At 39.2% G+C, this 21,185-nt stretch overlaps 2 protein-coding genes across 4 annotated transcripts in view; one reads left to right on the plus strand and one right to left on the minus strand.

Annotated features, from left to right (window-relative positions):
• Positions 1 to 21,185, minus strand: part of RPRD1A (regulation of nuclear pre-mRNA domain containing 1A) — a 1,137,547-nt gene that overhangs the window by 781,651 nt on the left and 334,711 nt on the right. The window lies entirely within an intron of this gene.
• The window catches only part of KIAA1328 (KIAA1328 ortholog), a 327,696-nt gene continuing 307,121 nt past the window's right edge, over positions 611 to 21,185 (plus strand). For both annotated transcript variants that reach the window (XM_049769723.1, XM_049769724.1), the window contains exons 1-4: positions 611 to 671; positions 8,112 to 8,147; positions 9,618 to 9,760; positions 15,007 to 15,101. In XM_049769723.1, the coding sequence (XP_049625680.1) occupies positions 611 to 671; positions 8,112 to 8,147; positions 9,618 to 9,760; positions 15,007 to 15,101 (335 nt within the window). The remainder of the gene's footprint in view (positions 672 to 8,111; positions 8,148 to 9,617; positions 9,761 to 15,006; positions 15,102 to 21,185) is intronic.

Raw genomic sequence — 21,185 nt, forward strand, 5'->3', positions numbered from 1 at the left:
AGCCCCGGCCTCGGCCTCCGCCTCGTCCCCGTCCATGCCGCGCGCCGCCAGCACGGCGGCCGACAGGCGGCGGGACAGCGGGCCGGGCAGGGCGGGCGGCCCGTCGGGGCCTCGGCCGGCAGGGTCGCGGCGCCCGGCGGCACCGCCGCGGCGGGAGGCGGCCAAGAGCGCGGCGCCGGCGCCGCGGTCCCGCCCGGGCCCCGCTCCCGGCCCCGAGGCTTCGGCGAGCGCCCGGCGCCGCGTCGCCCCGACAGCGCGGCTCCTCGGCGCCGAGCCTGACGCGGGTCCCGCCGGGCCGGGAGCGGACGCGCCGGCGGGGGCGGGGCGGCGCATGGGGCGCGGCCGCGGGGGCGGGGCTTGGAGCGGGGCGACCAATGGGGAGCGGCGACTGCGGACGGGGCGGGGCGCCGGCGGGGGCGGGCCTCGGCGGGACGACCCCTGGGAAGCGTCCGCGCGGAGGGGGCGGGCCTCGGGACGGGACGGCCCATGGGAAGCGTCCGTGGGGGTGGGCCTCGGGGGCGGGCCGACCAATGGGGCGCGGCTTCGGCGCGGAACAGCCAAAGGGGAGCGGCCGCGGCGTCCGGGGCGGGGCGGCGGCGGCGGTTCCAAGATGGCGGACGCGGCGGGCCCGTCCCGCCGCCGGCCCGCCTCGGCCTTCTGGGCCCGGGACCGTATCCTTTGCGCGGCCCGCTGACGCCCGGCCGGGGAGGGGCGCCGGGGCCGGCTCGGCGCCGCGGAGGGCGGGGGGCGCGGCGGGGCGGGGCGGACCCCGGGGGCGGAGAGCTGGGCGCGGGCCGGGGGCGGGGCCCGGAAGCTCCGCTCGCCGCTGAGGTCCGAGCGCCGGCGGGACCCGCGCCGTGTCGGAGCCGGGAGCGGCGTTCGCCGGCGGCACGCAGCACGCACCCCCGGCCCGCTCGCCTCGGCTCGTCCGGCTGGGCCGCCCCGCGATGTCCCCCTGGGCTGGCTGCTTCCGCGGGGCCGGGGTCGGGGGTCGGACTCGGCCAGGCCAGCTGCCCCGTGACGCCTGTCCGCCTGCCGCTCGGACATTCGGGGCCGGGCTCCGCGCTCCGATCGACGGGGAGCGCCCGGGAGCCCGACGCCACTCGACCGCCTCTCGGGAAGCTCCTCGCTCGGCCGCTCCGAAGTCGGGGCGCGTTCGCGGGCGGAGGAAGCAGCCGCGGGGCTCCGGGGGTCCCTGCCCGAGCTGGGACGTTCTCTCGGAGCAGCTCCGTCGTGTCCCCGCGAGAGAAGTGCTCCCGGCCAGGAGCGAGCCAGCGGTCTTTGTCTCTGAGCCCTGTGCAGTGCCGGCGTCGCGCTTGAACTTGACGGCATCGCTTTGCCCCTTCTAGGGCGCGTAACTCGGCTCTTCGGAGCGAAGCCGGCACCATTGTAAAACCAGTTTCCCCCACTGGGACCGAGAGTGAGGACCTGGTGGCGTGGCAGTTCACGCAGCGCTGTCCCGTGTGCCATGAGTTTTCCAAAAACAATGACTTGTCTCTGACACGTTGGTAAGAATGAAGCAACACTATGTCCATGCGCCGGATGAACATTCGTTAGTGGACTGTAACAGTTAAATATTATCTTTTCATTGGCCTCTTAATAGACTTTCAAAGAGAATACGTACATTGCAGCTGGGCTGAACGAGGGAGGACGATCGAAAATTAGGATGAATCTTTGAGTCCCTCCCCGCCTCTTCAATGATAGGATGTTGAGAGTGGAGCTGTTGGAAGGTTTTTCATTTGTACTGTGCTTCTTTATGTGATTAAAAAAAATACCTACATGATTTTGGGTCTATTCCTTAACTTTCCCTAGGGCTATTGATAGTAGTGTTCTAATGTACACTAAAATGGGACTTAAAACTAGAGGAGGGGAATTTTATTGCAGTGGAATGAACACATTAGCCAGTATGTGAACTGGTCCTACACTGGTTTTAGCAGGCTTTTATTCGCTTACTCCTGCAATTTTCCTCACACTGTAGTTTATGTAAGAGTCACCTATTTTCCCTTTTCTTGTACATGTGCCCTTACTCTTTTTTTTTTTTTTTTTGATTTGGGGCCACACCTAGTCGTGCTCAGGGTATATTCCCATCTAGGTGCTCAGGAATCACTTCTGAGGTATTCAGATGACCATATGGGACGCGGGGGATTGAACCCAGGCGGGCGCATGCATCATCCTACCCGTTCTTCTATCGATCTAGTCCCCTCCCGTACTCAGAAAATTTATATAAAACATTTCATTTGAAAGTGAATTACAATTTTATGGGGAAATGGTTGTCTCTATCATATGGAAATTCAGATTTGTAGTAAAAACAACTGCATGGCCTATCCCACATGACCAACTAACACCCACCCTCAGAATAATGTATAAACCATGTCATATCTGTTATAATCATTGCTAAAAAGCGTAAGGATAGTAATCATTGACTTAGCAGTGTTTCATAGACTCTTAATTTCTTTTCTTGTCATATGGATGAATTATCAAACCACCCGAAAGCTGTTTTAGTAGAACAGATAGTGTACGTGTAGTCTAGCATTCTTTTCACATTATTAAAAAATAGGTGCTTCGGGGCCGGGCGGTGGCGCTAAAGGTAAGGTGCCTGCCTTGCCTGCGCTAGCCTTGGACGGACTGTAGTTCGATCCCCCGGTGTCCCATATGGTCCCCCAAGCCAGGAGCAACTTCTGAGCACATAGCCAGGAGTAACCCCTGAGCATTACCGGGTGTGGCCCCCAAAAAAAACCAAAAAAAAAAAAATAGGTGCTTCACCCCTTTAGATAGAGAAATGGTTGAGAGATTTTCCAATATCTAAATTCCCATTATGTGAAAACATATCACGTGTGACTGAAGAACATACCTTTTTTTAAAACCATCGTTCTTACAAGTTTCACATCTCTGCAGCGTGTTTCAGCAAGGCTGTTTGCACAAAGCATATCTTTGTGCCTAATGTGTAAACAATAAGTGTGCTATGTTGTCTTTTGGGGTTATATTTGTAAGTCTGATATCCCGTTTGTAAGCTGCTTTTCTTCCCTGTATTTCTGGTAATATCAGAAGTTAATATTTCTGTAGTATCTGAATTTGGTTGTTTAAATGCTTTTGTGATCATTAACAGTATTAGTAACTTGATGTTAACAAGTCTGAGCAATATGAACAAATATGAACGAAATATGAAGAGGACCTAGTACAAACATTAAGTTGGGCCAGAGCAGTAGTATAGTGTGTAGGTATTTGTCTTGCATGTGAGTAATCCAAGTTGGATACCTGCATAGAAATGTTCCCTGATCCAGACCTCAGCTCTGTTTTTGTGTTGCCCTTCTAAAGAACAAACAAAAGAAACATTAAGTAACTGTAATCGCTGCCATTAATAACCAATTAGGATATAGACTTTATGTTGATATCAAAATACTGTCCAGGAAAGTCATTGTAGTAGATAAAAAGTATACACACATGTTGCTGGTGGCTCAAAAGGTCAGAGTAGGTAGTATTCAGTTTGTTTTTCAGATCCCAATAATCTTGGGTTAGACATGCTTCTTTTCTTTTCTTTTTTTTTTTTTTTTTTGTCCTTGATTTTATTCTTGGTATTTAAATAAATTGGTGGTCCCACCATTAATCATTAAGCATCTACTAATAACATGGCCCATTAACCTTATTGAGGTGCTTCCTAAAAATCTAAATACATTTAAGTTTGTAACATAGTACTTGATATGAAGTACAAATATTTTGAGGATATATTGTGTCTTATAAGATTATAGTTGTCGAGAATCTCTGTATTTGAAAAAATTAAATATTTGGTTTCTTAAGATAATCTAATAGAGATAACATAAAAATATATTTATCTAAATGGAGGTAATTTTAAATATTTTAGAAGTTTTTTGGTTAAAGTCAGGCTTACTAATGTTTTTTGCGTACTTTTAATTGGGAAATAAATTTAGTATTGATGTTGGAAATAATCTTCATTTGTATATATATTTATATATATTTTAATTTTTGTTTTCTTTTGGGGCCACAGCTGCAGTACTCAGGGAATCCTGGCTTTGCACTCAGGAATCACAACTGGAAGACTTGGGGGGTGGCTATATGTGATTCCAGGAATCAAACCTGGTTGACCCTGTTTAAAGCAAATACCTTTCCCATTGTACTATCACTCTTGTCCCATTTGTCTGTATATCTTTATAGAATAAAGAGGAAAAGGCAACACCAAAAGTTGTTGGCCAGTGATTCATAAAATGAAGTGAATTAAGGGAATCTTTCATTGATCAAAACAAGATAAAAATCCCTCAGTATTTAAAATAGTCCTCTTAGTTTTTAGTGAAATGAGATGAGTTCAAAAATAAATAAAATATATTGTACTTTTTTAGATACGTTGGAGATAAATAAGACATGAAAAAGATATTCATTATGGATGTATGTGTATTCTGTATGATGTTGAAGGGACGGATAAGTTTCAGGAAGGAAAGGGGGAAATCTCACTGCTAGAGAGATGGCATACAATCATACCATCCTAAAGGATGTGCTTGCCTTCCACTCTGCTGACCTGGATTTGATCTCCAGGCATCCCACACATAGTTACATAGTACCTGATATGAAGTACAAATATTTGGGGGATATATTGTGTCTTATAAGATTATAGTTGTCCAGAATCTCTGTATTTGAAAAAATTAAATATTTGGTTTCTTAAAATAATCTAAGAGATAACATAAAAATACATTTATATAAATGGAGGTGATTTTAAATTTCAAAGAAAACAAAAATCCCACACTATCTCCTGAGCACCTCAGGAATTATTCCTGAGTGCAGAGCCAGGAGCAACTTCTGAGCAGAACCAGGTGTGGCCCCAAAATTTAAAAAATTAAATAAAAGGGATCCCCTCAAATTGAATGAATAGGAGTAATAATATCCATAGAGAAAACAGGGAAAGCAGAGTATAAGGAGGCATAGAAATAGTGCAGTTGGTTAAATATACTGGTGAAAACTTGTTGGACTCTACAGTATGCTTTCTTAAAGAATAGGAATCAGAATAGTTAGCAAAATAAGGGGGGGCGTGTGAGTTATGGAGGAAAAAAAAATACTTGCTGAAATTCAAAGTCTACTTGGATCAAAGGGAATTCCCTCTGGCTGTTCTCTGTCTTATGCATGTAGGGATTTAAGAAAGTGTTTTTTTGAGGACTCAGTTACTCCATAGCTTATCCTTGGGAAATATTTTTTTTAAATTCATGACTTTTTTTTTGTTTGTTTTGTTTTTGTTTTTTTTTGGGGGGCACACCCATTTGATCCTCAGGGGTTACTCCTGGCTAAGTGCTCAGAAATTGTCCCTGGCTTGGGGGGACCATATGGGACACCAGGGGATCGAACCGTGGTCCTTCCTTGGCCAGTGCTTGCAAGGCAGACACCTTACCTCTAGCGCCACCTCACTGGCCCCGACCATTGCTTATTCTAATTGAAGTCTCTGCTATATGCAGCATTTTTTTTTGGATCTTGGGTTTTCCCCCTGGGTACTTTTTTACCATATGTGTATTTCAAACAGCAAAACACAGTACACTTGTGTACAGGGCCCTGTGCTATTTCTAATGATAAAAAGTAAATTAGTTTACTAATTAAAATGCAACTGAATTGTTCCATTTTATATTTGTTTTGCTTATTTATTTTTAGATTGTGTAGCAGTGAACTTGGAATCTGTCTAGTTTATATTGGCTTACTTGCAGTTCTGGATCTAATGTGTTTGTTTGTTGATTTGTCGTGTATGAGTTCTACATTTTTCTAATCTCTAATCCTTATGTTTGAGAGGCTTTACCATTTCAGGGCACTAGTTATCAGCTTAGGTCATGAAGACAGCAAGTGCTACTCTAGCAATCACTTGGCATTGCAGATAGTATTCCTAGAAATTCTAGATATTCCAATAAACATTTCCTGAAATGACATGACTATAAGAGTTGATCCTGAATTGAAATTGATTTTTTTGCTTTTTTTTTTTTTTTTTTTTGATTGGGGTAGCTACACCCCAGGGTGCTCAGGCTTGGAGGACCATATGGATTGCCGGAGATCTCACCCAGGATGGCTGACTTGAGTACAAGGCAAGAGTGTCTTGCTTGCTTTAATTGCTCCCCTGAAATTGAGTTTTTATTTATTTATTTATTTATTAAATCCATTTTTCTCCTGCCTTTCTTAGCAAAGAAATGGTTAATAGTCATCTAGATTCTTTGGAAAAGAAAGTGTTTATGAAGGAACAGAAAATTTTGGCATATTTTTAGACTTTTGGATAAAATTATTTATAGATTCTTTGTTATAGAATATTGTAAGCATGAGGCCAGAAGATAGCACAGCGGTAGGGTGTTTACCTTGCACACAGCTGACCCAGGACGATGGTGGTTCGAATCCCAGCATCCCATATGGTCCCCCAGCCTGCCAGGGCCAATTTCTGAGTGCACAGCCAGGAGTAACCCCTGAGTGCCTCAGGGTCTGACCCAAAAACCAAAAAAAAAAATGTTATAAACTTGTGTGGATTTAGATATAGTTCTCAATAAAATTTTGTTCCTACAAGAAAAATCTTTGTTACTGTATTGCTTTCCTTTCAATAGTAATATTATATAAAGGATATATAATAAAATAATATATTATGTGATATGTAAAAATATATAATTATATAATATAAAAATAGTAATAAATAATAGTAATATTATATAGGCTTTTAAAATTTTTTTTTAAATTTGGACCACACCTGGTGACACTCAGAGGTTTCTTCTGGCTATGCACTCAGAAATCACTCCTGGCTTGGGGACCATATGGGACACCTGGGGATTGAACCTCGGTCAGTCCTGAGTCAGCCACGTGCAAGGCAAATGCCCTACCACTGTGCCATCACTCCAGCCACCCTTATTATGATAGTCATTTTACTTTTTTTTAAATTATAAGTAATTTGGCTTTCTCCCACTTCTCTCTTTTTTATTTTTATTTTTATTTATTGATTTATTTTTTTAGCAACACCTGGTGATGCTCAGGGGGTTCTCCCACTTCTTAAATACAGGGTTTTTTTTTGAGACATTTCATAAACATACTGCAGAAGACTAAAAATTGCTTTTGTGTGATTGATTGACTTACCTTCAGATAATTTGTTTTTTCAAAGTTAAAGTTCATTTAAAAATTTTTTATTTATGCTTAAAATAATGTGTCGAATTTTCAGTAGTGAACAAACGAGGACATTTAACTCTTTACTTACAAAAAAATTAAAGTTAACAACAGTTGCATTTATAGTGTATGTTGTCTACTTTGGAAATAAGCAATGATAAGAATTTTAAAAATTTGAAGAGTTCTACAAAAATATATTTTTTGTCTTTAATAGGAAGCAGAGAACGTGGGTGTGTGCATGGGAGGAGGGTTGGAAGGACTCTGGGACAAGGTAGAGGGAAGTTGACATCAATGGAGCGAATAATGTTGAAATGTTTTCTGAGTGAAACCCTGCCATTATCAGTATGGTAAATCGCAGTGATTAAAAATATATAGTTGTGAATGCATTGAAGGTTATTATTAATTTTATTCAATTGCATATTGTCTAGTTTTGCTTTTTAAAGTTAATCGTATACTTTGGGTTTGAAAAATTAAAAATTACAGTAGTTGCAGAAAAGAAATATTTGGATATTGGACTTTTTCCCACCGTAAAATTGTTTTGCACTGTATTGAGTGCTGTTATTTACAATAATGTTAATGATAGTTTTGTGCATTTATTTGAACACCAAACCTAAATCAGAGTTCATCCGCCTGCTTTCCTCCACCAGTGTTCTACAGGGCACTCCCAGAATCAATTCTATGAATCAGCTCTCCAGATCTTTTGCTTTTGACCTTTCGTTACTCTTATGACATATTGCTTTATCTTCCAAAAAGAGAGATCATCTGTGTCTGTTGCTTTCTTTCTGACTGACTTCACTCAGCATGACGCCTTTCATTCCGTCTGTGTAGGACCAGTTGCATATTTCATTCTTTCTCATAGCTGCATAGTATTTTATTGTATTGATCCATTCATTTGTAGTTGGACATTTGGATTGTTTCCATTTCTTGACTATTGTGACAAATGCTGGATATTGGATATTCATTTTTAGTATTTTCCTTCATGTATTTCTGTATAGATTCTGATGAAGAACAATCAATAGTATATATTCCAGGTATGAATTTTCTATTAAATTTTTTAAGCTTCCCTTTCACTTTACCTGCAAGGAGGAAAAGAAAAAACCTTGGGACAAACTTATTGGTATAATGGCTATTAGAATCTAACTTTATGACTATTTGACATAACTCTTGAATATTTGAAATACTGGACATAAATATTGATCTGAGTTGCCAGTTTAGGGGAGAAATTGCATGGGAAATTATTAGGCTTATGAAAACATCAGGAGGGCATAGGTGGAAGGTCTGGTATACATGGCCAGAACCATAACTGCCAATGAACAAATAAAGGAGGAATCAATGGAGAGAAGGAAGATTAAATCCGAGATGACATAGGGACAAGGGAAAGTGTCACAGGCACTTTGGTGGTGGTGGTGGTATACAGTAACATTGTATATCAATACTATTGTTAGACACTATTACAAGTGCTTCTCAATTATTTTCTGTCATGCCCCCGTAGGAAGAAGAAAACATTTTTCATGCCCCCACGTGACTAAATAGTATCTTTATTAAAAAGAAAACTTTAATCTACAAAACAAAAATATATAAAATAATTTGAGCTGATTTTTTAATCAGAGGTGATGTCTGGATTAATGGCTACAACGAGCACGTTTTGCAATGCTTTTCGAGGCGGGGTTTGAAGCAGGACACAGCAACTCTCAGCTCCAGAGGCATACAGAAACATAAACACAGGGCTTAGCTTGTTATGACAGGTCAAATGCACCCCTCCTTTATGGAGCCTTGCCCTCCGGGGGGGGGGGGGCAACCCACTATTTGAGAAGCATTGCACTATTGTACCCCTGTTATTTAAATTATAATAAATTTTAAATTGAAATACTACCATTGGTACTTACTGTGCAAATCAACTTTTGATGAAACTGGAGAGTGCTTCATTTGTCTATAAAAAAACAAAGGGCCAAAGAGATAGTACAAAGGTTAAGGGGCTTTGTCAGTCTTGCTTTGATCCAGGGCACTGTATATCGTTCCCTGATGAGCACTGCTGGTAGTCATCCTCGAGCTGTGCATTGTCAATTACTGTCCAAAAACAAATCAGAAGATTCTTATTTTTATTATGAGTGACAAATTTAGTATTTTGAAGATATGAAAATTCCTTGGTGAATATAATAGATTCTAACAGATTGCTGATCTAGAGGAAAAGTAAATATACACCAAGTGGATATCCTACTTCTGTGACAATTCAGATCTTTACTCTCACCTGATATGTATAGCCTGTTATAATTTATATATTTTATGTGACTTATGAATGTTCACAGTCTTTCAAAAATAGTTAAATCTTTAATTTTATCAAATTTTATGATTATTTATTGAGAGCTTAAATGAAGTTTACAGAGTTTTTCATATCATATTCCATAAAATAGAGATATCAAAGATGACATTCATGGGAGGTAGGAGGGTTTTTGAGAATCAAAAGATAAAATTTTTACATCTCTTTTGATGGAAATCCTTAGGAATTTCTACAGAAGGATGTATCAAATCAAGACACAAGTTGATGAGTCTAAAACCTAACGTTAAAGTTAAAACTTCTGGGGTGACTGCTGCTTCAGTCTCTATGGAGTCTTTAAGAGGTGGTGGTGATTCAGTAGATCAACAGGTTAGTAATTTCTTTGCTATTTTTTTTATATTTCAGTCTTTATAATGCGGATCAATAATTTCTTTCAGTGCTGACCAATAATTGAATAATTGGTATATAAGTGTAGAAAATCCATTGAAAAAACATTAGATGATTACAAGTAGTCTTAAAAGGTACAGTACCTAAATTACTCATTTTTTACTTCATAATATCTATGCTTGCTTCAAATATTAGTTAAGAAAATGTTATTTTCTTAAAAGATACACATTTTGATTTATGTGGAGAGATTAATTGGCACTGATTTTGCTCTTTCATTATGTATCTTTTAAGGGTATTATTCATGTGACTTTGTTAATGATGTCATAAGAAGTGGGTATTCAAACAGTATTTCTTCCATAGAGGTTAACATTCAAATTACTTTGTGTAGTAAAAATTTCACTGATGGCTAAGTAAGTTCTTGGTCACAAAATTGGTGATACAAGACCCACTAAATGGTCTTATATAGAAGTTTAAAGAAGGAAAGACTCAACAAACATCTAGTTCGTACAGAAAGATGACATTGAATTCCTTTATTTCATTATTTTTTAATATAATTGATCTGAACCTTACCAATAAAAGGCATAAAGTATTTGGATGGATCAGAAAAATGAACCCAACCTTCTGCTGTTTACATTACACTCACAACCTTCATAATACAGGCTCAAAGTAGAGGGCAGGAAAACAGGCTTTACAAATGAGGATAGACATTCTCTCCTTTTTTAAAATAAAATTTTAATTGAATCACCATGAGAAACAGTTACAAAGTCGTTTGTGATTTTCAGTCATACAATGTTCAACATCTGTTTCCTGTTCACATTTCTCACCACCAATACCCCCTGTTTGCTTCCCACCCTTCCCCTGTCAACCTCTGTACAAACACCCTTCTCTCTCTCTCTCCCTCTCTCTCTCTTTCTCCATCTCTTCCCTCTCTTCCCACTCCCTCTTCTCTCCCTCCTTCCTTCTCTCCTTCCCTTCTCCTTTTCCCTTCTAAACAGTTGTTTGCGATATGGATACTAAAAGGGTATCATGCATATCACTTTACTTCCTCTTAGCATCCAGTTCTTGTGAAGATGGACTTTCTTATATTAGATAATATAGATAACATAGATAAATGTTATGTTATGATCCAACAAGAAAACAAGTTTCTAACATGCATGCACCAAAGGGGCATCAAAATATGTAAAAGAGTTACTGATGGGCTTGAAGAAAAATATCTGCAGTAATACAGTGCTAATAGGAGATTTTAATACCACACTCTCTCTGTCTCATCCAGAGAGTCAGTAAGGTAACAGCAGTCTTAAAGAAAGAATTAGAAGACATGAACTTACTGGACTAGACAATACTACCAAAAGCTGAGTAAAAAAGTATTTATGGGTAATTCTTTAGGATAGACCATGTGTTGATAAAACAGGTCTCCATAAAAATCAGTAAAATAGTAATCATTATTAAGTGTACTCTCAGATCAACTTTGTATCCTCTCAGTTTAATGTGGTCCTTTAAAAACAAGTATCCTTCCAAAGTAACTTTAATGTTTACTTTCACTGCTCTATTAAACCTCGTTTTGTTTCGTTTTGGGGTTTTACCTGGTACTGCTCATGCACTCGAGTCATTCCTGGCAGTGTTCAGGAGACCATATGGGATGTTGGAGATTATAACCAGGTTGGTTGTGAAAAGTAAGCATCTTGCCTGTTGTACTATTGCTGTCGCCTCTAAACAGTATTGGAAATGTTCATAAAAGTTAGGTAAGAAAGGGGCCAGAGAGATAGCACAGCGGGAAGGAGTTTGCCTTGCACATGGCCAACACAGAATGGACCCTGATTCGATTCCTGGCATCCCATATGGTCCCCCAAGCCGAGCCTGCCAGGAGCAATTTCTGAGTGCAGAGCCAGGAATAACCCCTGAGCACTGCCGGGTGTGACCCAAAAACCAAAACCAAAACCAAACAAACAAAAAATTAGGTAAGAAAGAAAAATTCAAAGCAATTCACACTGGTAAAGAACTCAAGATCTCACTATTTTCACATGACATAATATTGTACAGAGAAAGCCATAAACACATGGTACATGAAGTAACAGGATGCAAAATCAGTGCACAGAAATCAGTTATGTTCTTATAAACAACACGAAGGGGTCTCAAACTCGTGGCCCATGGGCCACAAACAGCCCTCCATACAACAATTTGTGGTCCTGCCCTAGAGGAATCTTTTTTTGTTTTGTTTTGTTTTAGTTGTTTGTGTCACACCCCTCAATGTTCAAGGCTTACTACTGACTTTGCACTCAAGGATCACCCCGACTTTGCCTCCTGAGGCCCGCAGGTAAATTGAGTTTGAGACCCCTGATAGAGGATAAATCAATTTTTTGGTTCACACCCGTTAACGCTCAGGGGTTACTCCTGGCTCTATGCTCAGAAATCACTCTGGAAGGCTCAGGGGACTATATGGGATGCCAGGATTCGATCCATCGACCTTTTGTATGCAAGGCAAACACCTTACCTCCATACTATCTCTCCACCCCCGAATAAATAAATTTCTTATGTGGTAAAATAAAAATCTTAAGTATCTAGGAATCACTTTAATAAAGGAGGTGAAAAATGTTTAATAAAAATTGTAAAGTAGATCTGAAACTAAGAGGAGAAACAAGCAACACTACATGTTCATGGGTTGGAAGAATCAGCATTATTAAAATGACCCTCTTACCCAGAATAATATGTTGATACAATTTTTCTAGAATGTAGACAAATACTTTCAAGATTTGTATGGAACCATAAGACTCCAAGAATAATCCAAAGTAATCCTGAGGAGTTGGAAGGCCTTGCATCTCCTCCAGACTTTACTATTTACTACAAAGTCATAATAATCAGAACTATGTGGTACTGGGACAAAGGCAGTTTATCAGAGATACTCTTGGACATATGGGCAGTTAATTTATGATTAAAGCTAGGCACAAGAAGAGAGCTCTACTTCTACAAATGATAATTAGGAAAATAGGATAGTCACATGCTAAAGAATAAAATTAAATTATATTTTATTGTGTGCATAAGGTAGCATTCACAATGGTTGAAAGACCTTGAAATCAAACCTATTTCTGTAAAATACATTGTGGAAAACATAGCAGAACTCTCTAAGATCTTGTATTCTTCAATAATAAGATTCCTATAGTAAAGAAAAAGTAGAAATAAGCATATGGGATTACCTCATACTATACAGTTGTACTGTGCTAGAAATGGACCTAAAATAAAAAAAATTCCCCACTAATGTGGGAGAAAGTATTTAGGTATCAAAGAGCTGATATATTTCCAACATATATAATGCACTAAAAGCTTAACAATATAAACAGTTCCATCCAAAAAAAAAAAATAAAATTAAGGGAAGATGAGTAAGCATTTCCTCAAAATTGGCCAACAGACAAAAAAATGTTAATCATGATTATCAGGGAAATGCAATCAAAACGACACATGTCACACCTGTAAGACTGGTCTATTTCAAACAGTCTGGGACTAGTAAAATGCTGTTAGGGCTGTAGCAGAAAAAGGAATTTTTATTAATTGCTGTTGGGATGTTACATATGCCACTTTTTTTGAAAAAAATCTTATACTTATTAAAACAATTCACACAATAGGTTCTATATGATTTCTGAAATTCCATTCCTAAATATTTATCCCATTCAAGAACAAATCAGTAAGTAATTCAAAAGAACATGACACCTCTGTTCATTACAGAATTTTTCACATAGCCAATATCTGGAAACACCCCAGGTGCTCAGTTGAGTGGATTAAGAAATCATGACATTTACACAATGGAATACTACTCAGATGTGAGTAAAGATGAAATCTTGTTGTTTCCTGCAAATTTGATGGAGCTGGAAGTCATACTGAGAGAAAAATGAGTCAGAAAGAAAAAGACCAATACCAGATAATCTCATGCATTTGTGGAATATAGAGAAACTAAGAAAGTGAGATAAATCCCCAATGGAAACCAACTCTGAGAGATAGTTAATACAACTGCAGTCTGAAGATACCCTATTAAGGGACATTGGGATAGTATTAGAGAGATCTTGGCACTCTAGTGAAGAGTATAATTTAGTAGCACTGCAAGTATAAAATAATAACATTGGTACTATTTTAAAGAATAACAAAAATTATTTTCTTAGATTATTTTTAGTAAATTTAACAGAAAACAAAATAACATCCATATCTGTCACCTCTAACACAATCTGTTTTCTGAGTCAGACTCACATTTTCAACTCCTAGCTTAAATTTTTGTGCATGATTATCTTTCAGACATCTTAAAGGGACCATCTCTAAAGTCATATTTTTTATTCCATCTCTTTTTTCTTAACTTTTCTCTACCCTCTTTCCCATCTCTGTCTATTAGTAACTTCAATATTCATTTTAAGGTTCTTTGATTTTTCTTGCTTTCCTCTATTAAAGGAGCTTACTTTTCTATGGTCGCACAAATGCTAAGGATAATTTTTCTGTGAGATCTACACTAAGATTTGCATGTTACATTTGATACCATGTAACTCCTGGATTTCATAGCTTTCAATAATGTGCATTATTAGGAGAACTTTTTATAGTACAGGACATAGGAGCCTTTACTTGAGTCTAGATTCTGCTACTTTATTGTATAAGTTAGCAAATATATGTTTCCTCACCATAAAATAGAAATAATAACTATATAATAGTCATGTTACAAAAATAAAATAGACTTAAACAACTTGAAAATTATTATTCTGTGGTATTCGTACTAGCTATTACTAGTATTTTATTGTCTGATAGTAGCCTTTGAAATGAACCTAAGAAAATATCAAAAACATAGAAATTCAAACCTCTGGTGCTAGCATGATATGATTTTATATCTGCTAGCTATTATGTTATAAAAGTTTCTAGTATCTTTTAAAAGGACTTTGTTTCTATGACATTCACCAAAAGAAAGTTGTATATTAATATTCTTTAGTATTGATGGAAGGAAAGTTTTCTCCTGAGTTATTTTGATGTGCTGTTCTGGTAAATACTATAACAGTCCCTGTTGAATGAAATCATTTCCTTAGTATATTTTAAAAAATATCCATGGCATGCTTAAATGAAACAGGTAAATAAATAGTATTCTAATAGATAAAAGGTAACTAAAATATTTTATTTCCTGTGCTTTGTTAAGAGGTTTCTCCAGAGATCTTAAAAACGTTTTTAGTACAAGTTGACCAAATGATGTTTTTGTTTGCTCCTTGTAGAGTTTTTGCAGGGCAGGAATAAAGAGTGCATCACTGAAGGATTTATGTCTTGAAGACAAAAGACGCATCGCAAACTTAATTAAAGAACTGGCCAGGTGAGATTGAAAAAAAAGAAAGAAATGAAAGGAAACCCAGTATTGCATGAGAAACAGGTTTTTAAAATAGAAAATTATATATATGTTTTGATATAATTGATTTTATGGGATCAGAGCATTTAGAAAAATTATATTTTGTGCTACCAAAAGAAGCAAAACTCTTGATAATTAAGGACATAAATCAAGAATAAACCATTCTCCAGTGTACATTTTCCTATGTACTCAATTTCCCAAATTTTTGTCCTGCTGTATTACAAAGGTTTTTCAGTACTTTATTTTTTTTTAATTTTTGTTTTGTTTTGTTTTTGTACCACAACCAAAGGTGTTCCTGGGTTACTTCAGGCTCTACACTCAGGAATCACCTCTAGCAGTGCTTAGGCCCGGCAGGGGCAGGGGTCTCAAACTCACGCCCGTACAACATTTTGTGACCCTGCCCTAGAGGAATGTTTTTTTTGTTTTGTTTTGTTTTAGTTGTTTGGGTCACACCCCCCAATGTTCAAGGCTTACTACTGACTTTGCACTCAAAGATCACCCCGACTTTGCCTCCTGTGGCCCCCAGGTAAATGGAGTTTGAGACCCGTGGTAGGGGAACCATATGAGATGCCAGAATTGGATCCAGCACAGGCAGGCAGCATGCTAGGAAAATGCCCCGCTTGCTGAACTACACCATTCCAGGCCCTCCAGTATTTTCTGTTAGTATTTAAAGTAGTCATCTATGAAGAGAGAAAATTTTGAAACTTATTTCAACTGTTGATATAGGATAGTGTTATAGATAGGAGTAACCACTAATATTAGATTTACTTTAGTATCTGAACAGAAAAGAGCATTTTATTATAGTCTGTCACATTGTTTTGATAACTTATTTTAATAATATCTGTATTTAAGTATCATTATTACAAACATGTTTGTAGTTGGGTTTTAGTTATAAAAAAAGAACACCCCCTTCTCCAGTGCAACCTTCTTACCACCAATGTCCCCCTCTCTCTGCTTTCCCATGCCCTGCCTGAATTTGAAACAGGCATTCTATTTTTCTCATTCACTACCATTGTCATGATAGTTGTTAGTGTAGTTATTTCTTTAACTGCACTCACCACTCTTTATGGAAAGCTTCATATTGTGGGCTGGTGCTTCCAGCCCTCATCTTTATTGTCTCTGTGTATTATTACAATAATGTCTTTTTTTTTTAAACCCCATAGATTAGTGAGCCTATTCTGTGTCTATCTCTCTCCCTCTAACTTATTTCACTCAATGTAATAGTTGATATCTATGTGTAGGAAATTTTCATGACTTCATTTTTCCTGACGGCTGCATATTATTCCATTGTGTATATGTGCTACATATCTGTTGTTGGGTATCTGGGTTGTTTGCAGATTTTGGCTATTGTAAATAGCACTGCAATGAATATAGGTGCACAGAAGGAATTTTTGTATTGTGTTTTTGTGTTCCTAAGGTATATCGTTGGAAGTGTTATAGCTGGATCATATGGGAGCTCAATTTCCATTTTTTTTTTGAGGAATCTCCATATTTTCCATAACAGCTCCTGAGGGCACGTTAGCAGAGAACATCTCAATAACTCTTGATGCCTTCAATTAAAAGATTTTGAATTTTGGTAATGAAGTTCTTAGCTACTTGGGTATACTGTTTCAATTTATTGTATGATATGTATGATACATATACCTACTTTATATGTATACTTTCTTTGTCAGTAAAAGCATTTATATACAGTATATAATAGCATGATATATTCTTATATATTAGTTTTGAGGTCACACCTGGCAGTGCTTGGTGGCTTCTGGCAGTTTGATGCTCATGGTATTGGCGATGGGGTAACCATGCAGCACCAAGGACTTAACCTGGGGTTCTCATGTGCAGTGTGCATGTCAGCTTTTTGAGCTATCCTTCAAGTCCCAATCAGTGATATTTTGAAGACTATGAAATATGGTATGAGAATTTAAAGTACAACATGCCCGAAGTAGAATTTTCATTCATTTTAATATGTGTCTTGTATTAGGAAAATATTTGTTATTGTTAGTATTTGAAGATGTTCTTCTCAGAAGGTTTGGGGTTGCTTTGAATAAAATACTGATTAGAAAAAGGTTCTTCTCAGATGACTTAGGATATCCTAAGTGCATATCTTTAATGACATTGAGAATATATCATTAGTCCTTATGTTAATGTGCTAGTATTGTCCTGACTGATCAATTTTATTTCGGCTTCCAGGCTTATAGAATACTGGAAATATATGAGACTTATGTGTTGTTTCTAATAATCTGTGTTTTAGCAAAATTCTGAATTATTTCTTGATTGAGGGTCATTGTTATAGGATATCATTGTTATATTCATTTATTATTGAAGACCCAATTATTATGGTATTTACTATCAAGCTATATATGTATAGGATTGATGTGTTCTTGGTTTGCTTAATTTGCTAAATTTATTCTGATGACTATTTGGTTTACTTTTTTTTTTAAATTTATACTTCCAAAAGCACCCTCCAAGTTTCCTTGAAGTTTCCTTGAGGTTGGAAATTAGAATACATAATTCTTCATACTCCAGTCACTGGTAGCATCACATGTACCTTGCAGGTGTATATATATATCCATATATATACCACCCTTTCTTTTCACACTTACCTTTTGTTGGGCACTTGAGTTATATATTTTTTTAATAATTTTAATTTTGACCAAAGTGGATTACAAATCATTCACAGTAATATTTTAGGTACATAGTGGCATTGAATTAGGGGCATTCCCACCACCAATTTTGTCCTCCCTCCACCCTGTTTCCATTATGCATCTCATATCCCCCTCTTTTGCCCCCCCCGGACTGCTAGTATAAGTGGCCCTCTCTGTGTCTAGCTTGTTGTAGATTGAGTATCGATTCTGTTGTCGTTGGCTTTGGAGTTGGTGTTTAAGTCTGATCATTTTTTATTTTTACTTAATGTTCTTACAACTGTTTTGTCTTGGTACCCTCCATTATTTCTCCTCCAATTTGTGAGGCAGAACAAGATGGTTCAAGTTACATGGTTCTGTTAGAAGGAAAGAAGAAAAAAAAGAAAAAGGGGGGGTGTCAAAAATCAAACAAGCAAAAAAAAAAAGGGGGGGGGAGGAGTCCAGGAGTCCTTCTAGAGGCTATAAATATCAATTTAAGAGTAGAAAGGGAGGGCCCAGAGAGATAGCACAGCGGCGTTTGCCTTGCAAGCAGCCGATCCAGGACCAAAGGTGGTTGGTTCGAATCCCGGTGTGTACTCCGTGCCTGCCAGGAGCTATTTCTGAGCAGACAGCCAGGAGTAATCCCTGAGCATTGCTGGGTGTGGCCCAAAAACCAAAAAGAAAGAAAGAGAGAGAGAGAGAGAGAGAGAGAGAGAGAGAGAGAGAGAGAGAGAGAGAGAGAGAGAGAGAGAGAGAGAGAGAGAGAGAGAGAGAGAGAGAGAGAGAGAGAGAGAGAGAGAGAGAGAGAGAGAGAGAGAGAGAGAGAGAGAGAGAGAGAGAGAGAGAGAGAGAGAGAGAGAGGAGAGAGAGAGAAGAAAGGGGAAAAGGAAGAAAAAATATAAAAAGAATCAAACAAACAAAAAAACATGAAAAGCACTGCGACCCCCTAGGACCCGCAGGGTGGACTGAGGATCACGAAGTAATTCGTGGGTCACGAGCGGGATCTGACCTAAAAAGGAGGAAAGAGGCTGAGAAAGAAATGAGCTCAAGTCAAGCTGGCTGATCAAGAGCTGAATTTATGAAGGCAAGACAAGCTTATATATAGTTCTACAGCATAAGGAAGTAGCTTTCAGTACTTTTCCATGGTATAGAAAAGTAGGGGGGTCGTACAGGATGCACTTTCCAGTTTTACAACATACCCTTACATCGCATAGACTTATATCGCACAGACGTTCTTTTACAATGGTAGCTTAACAGGATGTGATCTTATCTTAGCAACTCGGGTGGTTTACTGGAGCATCTTGTGACTTGTTTGGTTAACATTTCTTTTAGGTCCAGGGGGTAAATGCCACAGTAGCAGCCTGTCAGGTACACAGGCCTTTGGTTTCTCAGGCATCAGAGACTCCATTTTGCTCTCTAGCTCTAACAGCCTCCAACAAAGCACCACAACAATAAGCACCACAGCAATAAAGACAACAACCAAACAATAACCATGGCCTGAGACAAAAACAAAACAAAACACAAAAAAAAAACAACGAACCAAAAAACCTTAAAACAAGCAACAACAATAATAACAAAAAAAATTAATTTGTGCTTTTTTTTTTTTTTTTTTGCATAGGCATAGTAAATTTTGGGGAGATTAGAAAGGGAATTCCCTTGGCGTAAGAGATACAGGGTTTCTCTGCCCTTGAAGTATACTGTCATGGGAACAACTACAGGCTCCATACATGCTCTTATTCTCTCCCCTAGGTCCTTTAGGGATGTCTGGAAACTTTCCGCTCAGCCGTGGATAATAAAACCAGGCCTCTGTAACTAGAGATTTGGTATTTGCATAGGTCATAGGATGGAGCCTAGGATGGGGTCTTTCTTTACAGTTCAAGAAGTTCTGTTCCATCACTGTTGTTTTAATCAGTCTTCCGTAGTTGATGGTCTAGGTTTTTGCAACAGTCCTAAGTCGAAGCCTAGGATAGATTCTTTCATCATGTTTTCAGAAGATCTGCTCAGTTGCAGTTGTCTCAGTCAGGTCTCTGGAATTAGAGATCTTGGTTGTTGTACAGGTCGTAGGCCTAGACTAGGATATTTTTTATTTGTCCTGGGATTGGTTCTACTGAGTCATGGTTGTCACAGTTAGTCTTCTGAAGTTAGTGATTTTGGCTTTTGCACAGATCAAAGGATGACGTGTCTTCTCATTTCATCTTATCGTTAGGTGGTGAGGTAAGACAGTCTGCTCTTAGACCAAGTTGTTGCCGTTTCCTCATTGTCAGGATGTCATATCAAAACTGGCACTTGTTGGTGTCAGAGGAGTATTAATAATGTCCCAGAGGGGTTTTGGTTCCTGGTGCTGTTGCGGAGAACTGTGTCAGTTCTATGTCTGAGATTTAGGGTTCAGGGTTGGATGGTCACTGTTTAATCACAAGGATTCTAAGTTGGGACCACATGATATATGTTCAAGATGGGAGGTGCCCCTGTAGTGTAGAATGTATGAGTTCTTATCCCGAGTAGATAAGAGCTTGTTTCTCTATATTTAGTGTGCCTGTGCAAAAAGAAATGGCACTATATTATATTTCTGGTGCATTTGGGTGTGAGAGTGTCAGGCTCCATCATGTCTGTGCCCTGGTTTTGACTTGAGCTTTAATCCTGGGCATGGCTTTTCTTGTAGGTTTTTCTACCAAGCAGAACCAATACAGATGAAGTTAAGGAAGAAAAGAAAGCAAGAATAAGTTTAAAATCTCTGTAACACTTCTTCTTAACCTGTTTATCCCCAAATGTAAGGTGGTCTCCTGCATCACTTTGTTTCCTTAATTACTTTAACTCATTTTTATTATTTTTTTCTTTAGATAGATAGATAGATGTCTTAAATTTATAAAGGAAATATAGGCTTCCCCATTGTCTTTTGAGATATTCTTGTGGGGGGTGGAATCCAGGGCACATTTTCATCACACACCCTGGTCTTGTTAAATTTCAGAAATGATTTGTGGCATAAAGGACTTGAGTAGAGTTCTTGCACTAAGGGTCGTTCTGGAATTGAATGTGGTTATCAAGCAACAGTCCACATTTAGGGGGGGTGAGAAGGAGGGCCACAGAGCATGAGTCAGCAGGAATATTGGTTATAGTTTCTTGCCAAGGGACAAGATCTGGGGTTGTTCCTTTGCTTGGGAGCTAAGTGATGGCTTATTGGGGCAGGAGGTCAGTCTTGATACCTAATGGTTAAGAACTGAGGGTAAAGAGTGTTAGTAAGGCAGGATATCAGGTTGGGCTTGGAGGTGAAGGGATAGTAGGATTTCTGAAGGTGGGGAGGAGGATTTGTATATAGGAGGGACTATAATATATACTATAGGCATGGATTTTTTTACAATTTAGGTTTGGCTCTCATAGAGGAGTCCTCTTTCTATGTACTCATGCCCACTTAAAGACATACATTAGTGACCTATTC

The sequence above is a fragment of the Suncus etruscus genome, chromosome 3, assembly GCF_024139225.1.
Source record: "Suncus etruscus isolate mSunEtr1 chromosome 3, mSunEtr1.pri.cur, whole genome shotgun sequence".
Classification (NCBI taxonomy): Eukaryota; Metazoa; Chordata; class Mammalia; order Eulipotyphla; family Soricidae; genus Suncus; species Suncus etruscus.